The 17111-nt window shown below is 42.9% G+C and overlaps 1 protein-coding gene across 1 annotated transcript; it reads right to left on the minus strand.

The window, feature by feature from the left end:
* Window positions 1–925: 925 nt before the first annotated feature.
* Window positions 926–7073, minus strand: LOC124144699. Its single transcript, XM_046514236.2, has 3 exons — window positions 6303–7073; window positions 4141–4285; window positions 926–2315 (listed from the first exon to the last, which is right to left on the minus strand). The coding sequence occupies exons 1-3, from the start codon at window positions 6984–6986 to the stop codon at window positions 1930–1932; spliced, it is 1215 nt and encodes a 404-aa protein (XP_046370192.2). The 5' UTR covers window positions 6987–7073; the 3' UTR covers window positions 926–1929.
* Window positions 7074–17111: the final 10038 nt, after the last annotated feature.

Consider the following 17111-nt stretch of genomic DNA (forward strand, 5'->3'; position numbering starts at 1 on the left):
TACCAAGTGCGAAGGAATAGTTTCAAATGTGATATAAATGCAGTAGCTGTCGTCGTAGCAGCGGTTCGCATTAGAATCACCACGCAGCTGCTGAGTTTGCTTGGTCCAGATTAATAATTAACAAAGCTGGAATGTTGCGGCATAAAACAACACACTCAGCTAGGCGATATATTGTTGTCTCGGGGTAACACTCTGACGTCTGACCCGCGAAGATCCGGGTTAGAATAGATAGGTCTTCAGCAACCCATGCTTGCTGTGAAAGGCGACTATGTAAGAGGCGACTAACAGGATCAGGTGGTCAGGCTCGCTGACTTGGCTGATGCATGTCATCGTATCCAAAATACGTGGATCGATGCTCATGATGTCAGTCACTGGGTTGTCTGGTCCAGACTCGATTATTTACAGACCGCCGCCATATAGCTGAGATATTGCTGAATGCGGCGTTAAACAACAAACAAAAAACTAAGACCTCCCTCAATACACAGGACAAAAGATATTTGTGTTGCAAGAAACACGATACTGGCATTGAATCAAACGTTTCATGGGAATATCTGAAACGTTTGTTCAGTGGGTCGATGTTCGTGGAGTGAAGTCTTTGTTCAACTGACATTTTTTTTTATACCGAACCCTGCTTGGTTCAGATTATGGACAAGCCGCGGTGACAAAGCTGGATTATTGCGGCGTAAAACAACCCTCACTCAGTTAGCCGATAGATTATTTTTGCCAGAGTACCAGAAAGACTTCCACACACTGGTGTTAGAATAGGTCTACAGCAACCCATGCTTGCCGTAAAAGGCGGCCATGCTTGTCGTAAGAGGCGACTAATGGGATGGGTGGTCATGCTCGCCGACTTGGTTGGTGCATGTCATCGATCCCAATTGCATGATTACATAATTCGTTATTATGATTGATACAATAACGACACTTTCTGTAAAATGGTTTTACTGAAGACGAACAACACATTACAAACATCAATCACAAATATTAAGTACAACCCCTGGCCGAGTCACACATTCAGGGGACACAACTCTTGACGCCCAAGCCTGGCGTGCTGTTCAATTAACTGTTTACACTGTCGGTTTGCTCATTTATCTATGCGCTTACTGTTATCAGTAGACAGGACAGCGCACGACCTGTCACAGTAGACGTGGCAAACGAAAGAATCCGAATGAAACAACGAGCAAAGGTGTCTCTCGTTAACTTTACAACGCTGGTAAATAACATATCTTGACGTCACTGAAGACAGTTGCCCAGTCGCAACTACAAGGCGCAGACACCCACTTCACGATAAGAAACTGTCATTCTGACATAGCCAGTACTTTCAATGTAACAAACTTTGTTAAATGCAAGCAAGGAATCTGTAAGTTCCAGTATTTCAAATATGTTCCCTAAAAAGTTATCTCTCAAATTTGTATATATTTGTACAACGTCAGTTTATTATGTACATGTATTAATATATTATTATCTTTACGACAGCATTCAGCTTTATACAGCATATCACCAGTCCGCATGACCAACGCACACAGCGACACCTGGTTCACATTTTTTTGTCGCGCTGTCTTTTTTATCTTCCGGGTCGAATCCGATGATTTTTATGATCCTTGGTTTGTCAGTACCATGATCATGGGTTTCACGTTATACGTCAACTTCCAGACGCAGTGAGGGGCGGTCGGGTAGCCTAGTGGTTAAAGCGTTCGCTCCTCACGCCGAAGACCTGGGTTCGATTCCCGACATGGGAACAATGTGTGAAGCCCATTTCTGGTGTCCCCCGCCGTGATATTGCTAAAAGCGGCGTAAAACCATGCTCACTCACTCACTCACTCCAGACGCAGTGACATCGATGTAATAGCGTTCAGAGCGGCGTTAACCCACTTATAGTCTCTTCCCGAGTTGAAAGATTCGTGTCCATAGCAACACCACGCCCACACTCTAGCCGATCTTTTCGATATCAAGCGTGTTAGCTACCTCCATGTTATACAGGTATTGATACGTTTGCATCTCCACGCCGATCTCGTCTCCATCACGCAGCTTTACGACCCCTACAACGACGTCGCTCGACTCATACATCCGGTTCTCCAAAACCATTTTCACCAGTTTGATCACAGACGTCCCCCCGGACGAGGCTTTGTAGATATAGTGATCCATTATATATTTCGGATTGATCAATGTATTTTTAAAAGTGTCGAAACTGAAGTGACTGCTTATCCGGTAAATGCCTCCTTTCTTGACCCGGATGGTGGAATTCCTAACCGTCAGACCCCCCTGAAGGAACGCTATCCCATCTGCAGACTCCGTCATCCATTTTATGGAACCCGCTGGAAAAAATAAATATGATTATTATACTATTTTAGGAATTCTGTTGAATGTATTTTGTTAAGATTCCAACAATATCACACCAAAAATTGTTGCGGGAGTCGAACCCGGGCCTTTGGCGTGACGAGCGAACGCTTTAACCATTATCTTTTCAATAGGGAATGTGTCGCTGCGCCACAGGGGCGGTCGGGTAGCCTAGTGGTTAAAGCGTTCGCTCGTCAAGCCGAAGACCCGGGTTCGATTCCCGACATGGGTACAATGTGTGAAGCCCATTACTGGTGTTCCCCGCCATGATATTGCTGGAATATTGCTAAAAGCGGCGTAAAACCTCACTCACTCACTCACTCACTCGTTGCGCCACAGCGACCTTGGGGGATTATGAAAAATATCCCCGTGTCCCCTCCCCTGGATTTTTAGAAAAGTGTGGATTAAGTGGTCACAATGGCGACGGGTGTTGATACCACCCGGTTGGATGACCTCAGGTCACAGATCATCTGTGACCTACCTGATTTTGTGTATTTCCGTACCCCAGGAGGTGGTCACAGCTCACACTGGCAACCAATAGTTTGACAGAGTCTCGCTCGACATCTGTCGTTTGATAATGCTACAGTTGAGCCGACTCTGGTTTGAAACACCAGTTTCATGCCACAAATACTCGTTGCTATACGCTGGGTAACTGTCTCACTAGGAAGAACCTGATCTTTTGTGACACTGTCTCTTGAGCCGAGCGGTCGTGCCGTGTGGGTTTTCCAGTAAGGCTCTAAAAATAGTCTACACGTGGCGGAGAAGTTGAGAATTTGTACCAAAGACATTAGACTTGCACTGGTCTCTGAGGCAATAATTATTAGTTAAAGTCATAATTTCTGGATTATGTAAATAATAGGAACAAGCTGTCCCTACAAGAGACTGGGGATCTTAGACTTGCCTATTAAGAGGGTGGAATTAATACACATCAATGGACTTATCTTTCAGTGGAGCCTTGTAGCAAGGCTACAAAGACTATCCTCGAAATAGTCATACTTTGCCGCACCTTTTGAGATTGCGTAAATTTTGTGAGATGAGAGACAGAGCCCAGCTTGAGCCGAGCTGTGGTATCAACACGTGGTATATCGAGGACCGGAAACCCTCGATATACGGAAATGTCTTGTATACTGTTTATGTGGTCTCGATGCATCATCTCATATAGTCCATACTAACGTACATAGCATATAGTCGTCTGAGGCAGTGAGACCACGTCATTCAAGTTGTTTAAATTACTACCTAGATTTCTATCCCATAATATGTCCTCTTAAAATTCGGCGAAATTTGTCAACATTCGCCATGCAGACGCTAGGGGGTGGTATAAATCCTGCTGGGGTCAATGCAGGAAGCATAGGTACCGTAAGTCCCCACTGTTTGTTTGTTTGTTGTTTTACGTCTCACTCAGCAAAATTCCATCTTTATGACGGCGGATTGTAAATAATCGAGTCTGGACTAGACAATCCAGTGATTGATATCATGAGCATCGATCCACGCAATTGGGATCGATGACATGCATCAACCAAGTCAGCGAGCCTGACCACCCGATCCCGTTAGTCGCATCTTACGACAAGCATAGACGCCTTTTACGGCAAGCATGGGTTGCTGAAGACCTATTCTACCGCGGATCTTCACGGGTCGTAAGCCCCCACAGTGCGTGCTGTGTATGGTAGTCTAACTTTAATCGGTGGCTGAGGATTTTTTAACGAGTTTTATACTGAACTATCAAATAATAGTTTTAACTTGTTAATGCTCCGAGGTTGTTAACTTGTCCGAGTTTTCATTGTGTATAATTGTTTGAACAACTACCTGTTTGTGTTTCTTTCACGTCAACCAACAGATGAGCTGCTGTTTTCAAGGAATGTTTTCTTCTTGGTCCCTTTTTACTGGGCTCCTCGACACTATCCATAGTGCACGGAGTTCTTGTATGAACGAGCGCCGCCGTTGATGGAAGCTGCGAACACAAAAACGTAATGAACATTTTGAAAATAACTGTGAATTCGTAAACTTGACAGCTAAATGAAAAAGAAGGTCTTGAAATGTGAATGGATTGTTGTAACCTTTATCATCTGTGCAAATATCGCGCGGTGGGAGAGCAATCTTTTTCTCTTCAAAAACTGTGCTATGAACATTATATGACATTACAATATCTCGTGTGAGTGGACTTTTGAACGAAATAAAGTTCGACTTGGTAAAAGACCAGAGGAGGGGGTGCCGTCGTACAAAGCGATCTTAGCGCTAAGGTGATCGTAACTCCCATACCTAGACATAGACTAACGACAGTTGTAGCGCTAAGGTTGTTTTGTACAACGGCACCCAGATATACGTGCTCGATTTGAATCAGTGAGAGGGTGAATGTTGTGTGACGCCGCAGAAGTTAAATAAATATGTCAAACCAGTGACTGATAGCTTGATCAACGACTGGGGCAGGAGTATACACGATCAGGCAGGTCACACTGTGAACACCCAATCCACATACAGTTGTTATAAGCATGGGATATGGTAGATTTATTCTACCCCAGAATCCTCGGTGTCGCTCCGTTTTTAAGTGAAGGAAGATTGACACCCAGATAGTTTAAGGTAATACCGTATTCCCTCGATTAAATGCCCCGCCGTATATTTCTTTCAGACACTCTTGTCGGTTTAATCGAGAAATAATTTTTCGTAATTAGTGCTGACTTCATTTTGAAAACAATGTACAAAACTGTATATTTTTGGTCTGTTTGTTTGTTTGTTTGTTTGTTATTTAACGCCGCACTCAGAAATAGTACGGCTATATGACGTCAGTCTGTAAATAATCGAGCCTGGACCAGAAAATCCAGTGATTGATGAGCATCGATCCACGCAATTTGGATCGATGACATGCATCAACCAAGTCAGCGAGCCTGACCACCCGATCCCGTTAGTCGCCTTTACAAAGCATAGTCGCCTTTTACAGCAAGCATGGGTTGCTGGAGATCTATTCTACACCGGATCTTCACGGGTAACAAAACTATATGTCCATACATCTATTCAATTCACAACAAGGAAGAAAGGATACGTCATTCTCCTAGTTGGGAAACCCCAAATAACTTCCTGAATCGTGCACTCGAAAAACAGAAACTGGACCCGCAGGTACGTATGTTTCCATATTGTGATAACCGCACTTCAGACTTGACACATTATTCAGCGCAGCTTTGCTGAAGTGTGACCTATCGACCATCCCACGCTGTGGAATGAAGCGGGGAATTCCCGCACGGAATTCCCGTATGTTTATTTATAGCCTCAAGTCGGAACGTCAGATATCCGGTAGTAACAGAGGTCAACTTTATATCTACGGGGTCAACAGATACAATGGCCGATCTGTGTGCTCCAATTTCCTTATTAGATAATATATTATACATAGTAAAGCCATCTGAATATTATCTGCTTCTGGGTGGACTCATAATAATAATAATAATAATAATAATAATAATACATGATACATAATGATATTTATATTTTATTAATGACCCATGTAAATAAACAACACTATATACGTAGGATCAAATAGGAACTCTTGAAACTGTTTTGTTTGTTTGTTGTTTCACACTTTGTGACAGCGATCAGTAAATAATGAAGTCGGGACAATCCAGTAATTGACATTATGAGAAACGTGATGTTTTTAATAAGATTTGTTTCTCCTTTGTGATTTTGTGTTGTGCTTGTTTGTTTGTTGTTGAACGCCGTACTCAGCAATATTCCAGCTATATGACTAAGGTCTGTAAATAATCGAATCTGGATCAGACATTCCAGTGATTGACATCATGAGCATCGATGTACTCAATAGGGATCATGCATCAACCAAGTCAGCGAGCCTGACCACACGATCCCGTTAGTCGCCTCTAACGATAAGCATGAGTTGCTTCGGTAATCTAGATCTACACGTCGTTCACCAGACTGTAGTTTTAAAAAAATGAATTAATTTTTAATATGGCCAAAAGTATACTTACAACTCGCTGCTTAAGAATGCGTTGAAGGTCGGCGTCCTCCTTGGATCCACAGCAGACGCCATTGTCTGTCCTGACGGCACCGGGCACCCCGGGGATGCCAGCTAGCCCACACGGGAAACAGAGGGAGTCGGAGACGGCAAGCCCGACTGCGGGGGGTGGTGGAACGCTACACGACGTCGTGTCTTGAAGCAAAAGGGTTATCACCGTTGCGAAAGCCGGAATAAGACAAACATTTAATAGTAATGAAACGACCACGATTATTTTGATGACGTTCGAAGTGTTTTTACTAATTTGCCTGATGAAACACGGGGTAGGATATTTTGGAGATTGTCTGGACTTGTCAGGACTTTGGCTTGATTGACGAGACACGTGTTTCTGTAATAACAACGGATCTCCTGAAGAAGAATTGTCTATAACACTGTTCAACCGTTTCGGAAGTACCACACACACATCCCGATCAGCAGGGTTGCTAGTTTGACGAGAATATTGTCTCTGAATCCCATGTTCAGTCTCTCTCGCTGTGGATGGAGATGAACCCTGCCTCACCGTGCTGTAAACGTCCTTCATCTGTCTGTGTGAGGCGTTGTTAATGTCCAAATTCACAGTGACACTTTGTCCGTGTTCTCGCTCAATGTTCAAATCGTTCTGTGTTTTGTAAATAACTTTATCTTTACATGAAGCCATCGCCCGCCACGAGAGCAAGTTTGGAACCGCACTGTTTCTGCATGTAGTAACTCTACTTCTCGGGCAGCCGCGCTGGGCCTTTTCTTTCAACATCTGGGTTTTCCCCGTGATATCATTATCACGTGACCACAATCGCTTGCCGCCTCTCCGGGCCGAATCGCAAAACCTGTTTTATCACGACTGTTGTTAAGTAGGTCATATCGCCAGCTACATCCCCCTGGGTATTTCATCAACGCATTACGGTTGCTGTTCAGTATTTCAGCTTATTTTACTACTTTATTTATGGAATAAATAACGCCGTATCGTTTGGAAAAATTCCACAGGTAAGTCCCTCAGTCGTGATCAACAACAAACATGATTGTATGACGTGGTACACATAGTCTATTTCTAACTGAAGAAGCCATACTCTTATTAGTCGTATATTCAGTGTATTCATTATTATCCATGAACAGCTAAAATAGCGTCGTATCATTTGGAAAAATTCCACAGCCAATACCCTCTGTCTTGATCACCCATTGACATGATTGATTGACGTGGTACAAGCTATAGTCTATTTCTAACTGAAGAAGACATACTCTTCTTTGTAGTTTTTTTGGGTTTTTTTTGTTCGTTTAACGCCGCACTCATCAATATTCTAGCTATATGACGGCGGTCTGTAAATAATAGAAACTGGACCAGACAATCCAGTGATTGACATCATAAGCATCGATCCACGCAAATGGGATACGATGACATGCATCAACTAAGTCAACGAGACTTGACCACCCGATCCCGTTAGTCGCCTCGTACGACAAGCATAGTCGCTTTTACGGCAAGCATGAGTTGCTGAAGACCTATTGTACCCCGGATCTTTATGGGTCTCTTTGTAGTACATTCAGTGTGTACTTAGCATGGGCGGATACAGAGGGGGGGGGGGGGGGGGGGGGACAAATTTGTTTCGAAACAAATCTTTATTTCCGTATAAATTACCACCAAAGACAATAAACAGATCTTAATTGTGCACCCCCCCTTTTAAAAAAAAGCTGTATCCGCCCATGCTTAGCATCGATCCACGCAACAACTCATGTACTTAGAGTAACCTCGAGTAGTCATCATGTGTAAACATATCACCTGACAGTGCACGAACTGTTATCAGTGGACCAACATGGGGGTTTCCGTATGTTTGTTTATTAGGTGTTGAACGCCGCACTCAGCAATATGACGATGATCTTTAAATAATCGAGTCTTTTGCGGCAAGCATGCGTGGCTTTTTCTAACAACGCCCCTCGTCTTACCTTTACCGACATGACTCTGCGCGGCACAGGTGTGGCTGAAATATCTAAGAATGAAATCAAAACGTATTAAAATAAATATTATCCCGAAAATATATCTCACGAATAAAACCGTGACATATAAATCACACTAATACTATCATGTATACATAATACCGCGATACAATTCTGAAGGAATAATTTAATTCCATGATTCCTGGAATAGAGTTATGAACATTTATTCATGACGAATGATATCAATCAGGATATATATATATATATATATATATATATATATATATATATATATATATATATATATATATATATATTGTCATGAGTACGTAAACAAACCTGATGGAGTAATTTGATTACTTGATAATTCCTGAATATGCTATTATGAACATTTATTCCTGAGGTATATTACCCGTGAAGATCCGGGGTAGAATAGGTCTTCAGCAACTCATGCTTGCTGCTTCAGGTGACTATGCTTGTCGTAAGCTGCAACTAACGGGATCGGGTGGTCAGGCTCGTTTACTTGGTTGATGCATGTCATCGTATCCTAATTGCGTTGATCGATGCTGATGATATCAATCACTGGATTGTCTGGTCCAGACTCGATTATTTACAGACCGCCGTCATATAGCTGGAATATTGCTGAGTGCGGCGTTAAACAACAACCAACCAACCAACCTGGTGCATATTATCATAAAAATATATAGTATAATAAATACGTATACAGCCCTGAAGAAGTAACGTGTGATCATGTGTATCATTATGAGAATCAGAATTAATATCATCACGAAGATGTATCTCGTTCTAACTACGACTCATCCCCGTCAGTACTATGCAGCCGGGAAAAAAGAGTATACACTTGACAATAGGATTTGACCAAGAAATTACAAGGGGGCACGGGTGGCCCAGTCGTCTAAGGCGCCGCGATTCGCTGTGCAGAGTAGCGTCCCTTGGGGCACGCCAGAAACCTATGATTGTGGGTTCGAATCCCCGTTCGCCCCGATTATGTTTCTAGGTTTGTCAGCACCATACCCGTGCTCGTGGGTTTCACCGAAGTGGTAAACGTCTGAGACCTGCATCACTTGGGGCTTTCCTCACGCATTAAGCTGACACGCCGTGATATAACTGGAATACTGTTAAAAGCGGCGTTAAACCCAACTCACACACACACGCACACACACACACGCACACACACACACACACACACACACACACACACACACACACACACACACACACACGCACACACACACACACACACACACACACACACACACACACAAGAAATTACAAACGTTATCATAACGTGGCTGCAGGATGAAAACAATCGCCGAAAAAATGCAAACTCAAGGTCCAAAACACAACTATTATACCCGCATCAAATACATCACCATCGAACTATTTTTTTGTTTGTTTCACTTTTAGCCACATGGTTGTTGACGTTTTGTTCGGCAGTTTATCAAAAAAATCTTGTTCTGTTTATTATCTTTTATTATTAACTGACTTTTTAAGCAAAGAATGACTTGAACGCTATAAAATAAATACTATCAACGTCATTTGTAAAGTTGAAATTCGTTCTCATTGCGGCCAGTATCACCCAGGATTAGTTGGTTTTGTGCGAAGCAGGATGTAAATGTATTCAATCAAGCATGGTCGTCGTCATTTCACATCCGCGTGTTAACGTAGCGATCATGACGTCTGATCTAAATATAGACTGATCTTTCACTTATATTCACTCGTGGATAATTTCGCGGGGATTCCAGGCTAGAATTGGTCCCCAGCAACCTATGAGGCTGCCACCCCCCCTAGTCTGTCTCTCTTGAGAAAAAAAATCAAAATATCTAGAAGTCCAGTTTGCCTGAGGCAATGAAATTTAAGGATTGTTCTGGGCTCCATTTGGATTTCTATGTTTTTTATTTTGTAAAAATATATTTCTGCGACTAAATGTCAGTCTACCCACCCCATTATTAGGCGGGATTCGGGGGTCTAGTTAGAGGGTACTTAGGACTCATGAGTGTGGTACGCGAGACGCACATCTTCTGTATGGCGGTGGAGGGGGGGGGGGGGGGGGGGGGGTGGGGGGGGGGGGGGCACCCTCACCTATGCTATGTGGGGTCGCATCTAGGATTATACAATATGGGAGTTCTACTTGGGCCATTTATCTATATTTTACTTTAACAACCAAATCAATATGTCATCATGGAAGGAGCTGCGCTTACAAAAATGTCATCAGATGTAAAAGAAGGGGTTATACCTATAAGGACGCCTTGTGTATATACATACTTCTAGCCTAAGAAATCAGTAAAATTGAGACCGATTATGCCGCTGATAATTAGAAAAGGCAACACAGCCTTATATAGTGAATTGTATATGTATGTTTCATGTCCTGCTGGCTACAGATGTGCACAAGCTCTAAGGCAATAATTATTAGTTAAATAATAATTTCTAGATTATATAAAACAATATAATATGTCCCTATAAGAGACTGGCGTCTTTAATTTTTACTGTCCGCGCATCTAGAATTGTCTATTATAACTGTAGAATTACAATGTGCTACACACCCATGGACTCCTCAATCAGTACCACCACCCCTCACCCCCCCCCCCCCCCCCCCCCCCCCCCCCCACACACACACACACACACACACGAACACACACCTACCCCACACCCCACACACCCACCCCAGGGGGTTTGTAAGACCATGTCACTCAAAGTATATTTATTTCTGTCACGTCACTCACTCACTCACTCACTCACTCACTCACTCACTTACTCACTCACTCACTGTGTTGGCTATTGCCAGTGATCCCCTTAACCACTGCATTGTATGACGCTGATTTGCGTTTGCCCTAGTTTCAGTTTCGAGTCTATATTACCGGGAGCGGAAATTACCGTTTATGTGAAATTACCATGGTTGTGAAAATCTAGCTTAGCTATAGCAACGCAGTTCTCTGTTTTCCGCCTTTTGGGACTTTCCCTTCAGAATATGTTACGGTTTTGCGAAATGTTCCTTATGGCTAAAAATAGCGATGGACCAGGTGATGAGGAAACGGTTAATATATGTGGAATATCATTGGATGGTTCTATGTGGAAGAATAACGGCAGTCCGGCGTGAAACCTGAAAATTCCACTTCTTTGACATAACAATGGAAAACGTTATTCCAAAATCCGAAATAATAATTTAAGACAACATGTGTGCATATTATGCGATATTTTATCGGTTCTGACACAAAAGGAACATGTTTTTCACATTTTTAAGTAAAAAAATGCCTCACACTAATTAAAATGGCATGATGTACAATACCTTTTGGCCTAAAGTGTTATATGAATGTTTGTTGTTTAACGCCTGCATTAGTAATATTGCAGCTGTATGACAGCCGTCTGTATAATGAAGAGGACAATAATCAAGTGATTGATATTATGAGCAACGATCGTCGCCGTCGGGTTGCGATGAGTGAGTGGGTGAGTTGGGTTCAATGCCGCTTTAACAGTATTCCAGTTATATCGCGGCGTGTCAGCTAATGTGGGAGGAAAGCCCGAAGTGATGCAGGTCTCAGACGTTTACCACTTCGGTAAAACCCACGAGCACTTGTATGGTGCTGACAAACCTAGAAACATAATCGGGGCGAATCGGGATTCGAACCCACAATTATAGGTTTCTGGCGTGTCCAAGGGACGCAACTCTGCACAGCGAATCGCGGCGCCTTAGACGACTGGGCCACCCGTGCCCCCGGGTTGCGATGACACGCATTCAATAAGGAGAGAGGAAAGAGAAATGGGGTAGAGAGCGAGTGAGGGATTTTGCAATTTTGTAAGTTTTAACCTCAACGCCATACTCAGCAATATACAAGGAAGATGACAACCGTCTGTAAACTACTCAAGCCTGGATCAGACAATCCAGGGATTGATATAATGAGCTGCCATCCCAGAAAACGGGTATGGTACTGACAAACCTGTATTCGAACCTACGAATGTGAGATCCTGGTGCGGCTAAGGGATGCAACTCTGCACAGCGAACTGCGGCACCCTAGACCACTGTGCCCTCGATCTTCGCCTGAATCGCAGTTTCACTAAGTATTTCAAAGTTTTAATGGCGAAAAGCTGTGATCATGGCGAGTTCTTATAATAACCATACGTGAAGTGTATCATTCGTTTCCCTGTATCTGCTATTGGTTCCCCAAAGTATGGCGGTCTCGGTTTTCACTTTTCTAATGTGATGGATCTGAAGAAACAATGTTTTTAAACATGTGAATTTAAATGTTTGCCCATTCAAACCAACTGTAAATGCCCGTGTATATAGTGAGTGAGTGAGTATGGTTTTACGACGCTTTTAGCAATATTCCATTTCCGCGAAGATCCGGGTGGAGAATAGGTCTTCATCAACCCATGCTTGCCTTGACAGGCGACGATGCTTGTCGTAAGAGGCGACTAACGGGATCGGATGGTCTGGTGCGTTGACTTGGTTGATGAATGTCATCGTATCCCAATAGCATAGATCGATGCAAATCACTGGATTGTCTGGCTCAGGCTCGATTTATTACAGACCGCCGTCATATAGCTGGAATATTGCTGAGTGTGACGTTAAACAACAAACAAACAAACAAATATTTCGTTTCTTCTGTTTTCCTTAAGAGGAGAGTTATCGTATTGACTAGCCGCACCCTGTGTTCTCAATGACCTTGTTGCAGTAACATATGCCTTTTACTAATTATTAATCTTTAAACTACAACGGTTTAAGTGGAAACCATTATACAACACCTCGGAGTATTTCCTCTGAAGCATCAGGTGACGTCAGCGCTCGTGTGTGCGGAGGGTCCAATGTGGACAGGAAATACCTGGCGATTATAGCATTTGTAGTTAAACAGTATGTGCCGTTGTCAACCTACACCGTCACTAATGATACAGCATTAAAACGACAGTTGGCTGACATATAGAACCAGGTGAGGTGAGGTGAGGTGAGGTGAGATTGGGTTTAACGTCGCGTCCAAGATTATTGCACTTATATAGCGACGTGCATGCACGTGTGTGTGTGTGTCTGCTTGTACTAGTCCGGACTGATGCCGATTTACCATGCCGCAGTTTAACATGAATACCCCACTCAGACACAGTATACTGACTCCGAGCCGACCAGTCCTTGTTTTCACTACTTAATGCCGATCGCCAGACAGGGTAACAACAAGTACCATCTTTTAACGTCTTTTGGTATGACGCGGCCGGGGATCGAACCCCGGACCTTCCGCTCTCCGGGCGGACGCTCTACCACTAGACCACGGAGGCGATCTGTGGAGGGTCCAAAGTGGACAGGAAATACCTGGCGATTATAGCATTTGTAGTCAAACAATATGTGCCGTTGTCGACCAACAACGTCACTGGTGATACAGCATTAAAACGACAGTTGGCTGACATCTAGAACTGCAAACAACGTACACAGAAGAACCCCGTTAATCCGGACGGTATATAGTGCTCCCTGTGAAATCGTCCGGATTAACGAATGTCCGGATGATTAACGATGCAAAATCTCTCTTTGTACATGCACGTACTTTGAACGTCCTCAACAGGAGTGTTCGGTTTAACGGGGTCCAGATTAACCAGATTTCACTATTTTTGTTTTTTTCTAGCATATATATTTTGTTTCTAAACGTAAGAATCCTTTCTGTTGAATATATATTGTCCTTTATCTCATTGTCTTTGCGATGTAGTAACGTTGTGGTGGTTAAAGCATTGGTTTGCCAAGTTTGTTTTTTGTTGCATTCAACAGCATTCCAGCTGTATGACGGCGGTCTGTAATTAATCGAGTCTGGACCAGACAATCCAGTGACTGACTTCATGAGCACCCATCTACGCAATTGGGATACGATGACATGCATCAACAAAGTCAGCGAGCCTGATCACCCGATCCCGTTAGTCGGCTCTTATGACAAGCATGTGTTACTGAAGATCTATTCTAACCCAGACCTTCAGGGTTCGTTCGCCAAGTGAAACACCTGGTTTGATTCCCAACAGTATGTGTGAATTCCATGATTGATGGTCTCCGTGATATGTCTGATATGCTGTCTAAAAGCGGCATAAAACACCACTCACTCATGCACACGTTATGTGTTATAGAATAGGTAACGACCGCCTCCGTGGCCCCGTGGATAGAGCGCCTACCCGGAAAGCGGAAGATCGGGTCTCGATCCGACCGCTCCACACCATAAGACGTTAAAAGATGGTACTTGATGTTACCCTGCCTGGCGCTCGGCAATAAACAGATGAAACAAAGACTGTTTAAGTCGGAGTCAATATGTGCCTGAGTGGGGTATCCATGTTAAAACTGCGACCTGGTATATTAGTGTGTCACACACACACACACACACACACACACACACACACACACACACACACACACACACACACACGCACGCACGCACGCGCGCGCGCGCGCGCGGTAAACCCCATTTCACCTGACCTACTGCCAGAGTTTTCCCACCATCACGCCCACGCAAGCTGTGATCGTTCATATTTTCGTTCCGCCCACGCAAAGCTAACAGTACGTTTGTTCACGAGGCACCGCTCTGTCACTGACAGATATTATACAGGTATGTCAGTCATTACAGCCTCACATTACTCAGTCACGTGTTTCAATGGATGATATTTTCTCACGAGGATATAATTGACAGGTTAAGAATAAACAAGAAATACACACACACACACACGTTGGTGTCTTCCAATTCTGACGACTGTGTCAACACACATACTTCATGGTTCAATGACTGCTAATTACCACCTATCAGCCCTATATCATTTCTAGGTGTAGTTGGGTACGGAGTTGGAGGAGTCAAAATGTGGAAAAGATAGAACAGAATCCTTGTAGCATTCATTCATTCATTCATTCATTCGTGAAGTCATCCGTTTGAAGGGTCAACCATTGTCATTCAGAAAGTAAATGGGCATTATTTATTTATTTATTTATTTATTTATTTATTTCAAGTGTCATTCAATGTCATTCAGCAAGTGAAGGGGAAGTTGGGCAAATTATGATTATTAGTTCTAAATTTTAGAATAGGGGAATATAGGTTTTGGGGTGAGAAAAGATACTTTTAAAACATTTCTCTTATTTCTTCTTAATTCAAACCCTTTGAACTTTCCATTCTGGAGCTGCGTCAGTTTTTACAGATATTGATCTTTAAATATTTCTTCTTCCTTTGAATGCAGACATTGTGCAGAACATATACGGGTTGTCAAAAAATCAAACAATTCACAATCATTACGCATTTTGTCACAAAATAAATCAATGGGAGTTTATCAGCAATATGGGTTCCGATAACAGTGCTAAACAGCTATAAAATGTTCGTCAATTTTGGGATTTCGATATTTGCTGCAATTTTATGCCAAAATATGTTATGCGTTTATATATTTTAGTATACAGTGGTTTTCTTCCGAATTTACCATAGATATGAATAGGTGAGTATGGTTTTACGCCGCTTTTAGCAATATTCAAGAAATGGGCTTCACACATTGTACCCATGTCGGGAATCGAACCCGGGTCTTCGGCGTGACGAGCTAACGCTTTAACCACTGGGCTACCCGTCTCTCATTATCATATCGCCATGTCAGAATGCTGAGATCTGATTGGTCCACGTGATCTTGATCGAATACTATGTTTATGAAGATATTGGCGGAGTACAGATGACGAATGGGGTAGTCCATTTTACCATAGGTAGTCTCATTTTGACCCCTTCTGTTTACAGTGGTTATAATGGGAATAGTCATAACGGCAGTGAACCTACACGTTAATATCCGATGGCCGGCATTTATACTATTTCTTTTTAAGTAATTTTTATTCCATTTCTAAGTACATGATAACAAATAAATACTGTGGGGTTTTAGATTTACCATCAAGATAGATGATATGATAACATTAATGATGGGAGGCTTGAATAAATATTTGTATATACATACAAATCCCGTGAAGACCCGGGGTGGAATAGGTCTTCAGCAACCCATACTTGCCGTAAAAGGCGACTATGCTTGTCGTAAGAGGCGACTAACGGGATCGGGTGGTCAGGCTCGCTGACTTGGTTGATGCATGTTATCGTATCCCAATTGCGTAGATCGATGCTCATGTTGTCAATCACTGTATTGTCTGGTTTACACTCGATTATTTACAGACCTCCGTCATATAGCTGGTATGTTGTTGAGTGCGGCGTTAAACAACAAACAAACAAACAAACAAACATAGAAACAGTATTTTATGAATGCTTCACTTGATTATGTTGGTTTGGTTTCAGCGCCGCTTTTAACAGTATTCCAGTTATATGACGGCGTGTCAGCTTAATGTGGGAGGAAAGCCCGAAGTGATGCAGGTCTCAGACGTTTATCACTCGGTGACTCCCACGAGCACGGGTATGGTGCTGACAAACCTAGAAACGTAATCGGGGCGACCCTGATAATGGTCATGGATGACGGGTTGCTTCCATTCCTTGTGATGATGGAATGTGTCGTTTAGTAGTATATGTCTTCAGCAACCCATGCTTGTCGTAAAGGGCGACTATGCTTTTCGTAAGAGGCGACTAACGGGAACGGGAGGTCAGGCTCGCTGACTTGGTTGATGCATGTCTTGCGTGGGTCGATGCTCATGATGTCAATCACTGGATTGTCTAGTCCAGACTCGATTATTTACAGACCGCCGTTATACAGCTGTAATATTACGGGAAGCGGCTTTAAACAATAAAAAACTAAAAAACAAACATCTAGCACATATATACCATGTATGTTAACTTGTGGCCACAATTCTTGAATAAACATCATTAACTGTACCTACATACATTGTGATGTGTATATCGGGTAAGTCAAAGTTCAAGTATTGAACCTGCACATC

The sequence above is a fragment of the Haliotis rufescens genome, unplaced genomic scaffold, assembly GCF_023055435.1.
Source record: "Haliotis rufescens isolate VD_foot unplaced genomic scaffold, xgHalRufe1.0.p SCAF_9, whole genome shotgun sequence".
Classification (NCBI taxonomy): domain Eukaryota; kingdom Metazoa; phylum Mollusca; class Gastropoda; order Lepetellida; family Haliotidae; genus Haliotis; species Haliotis rufescens.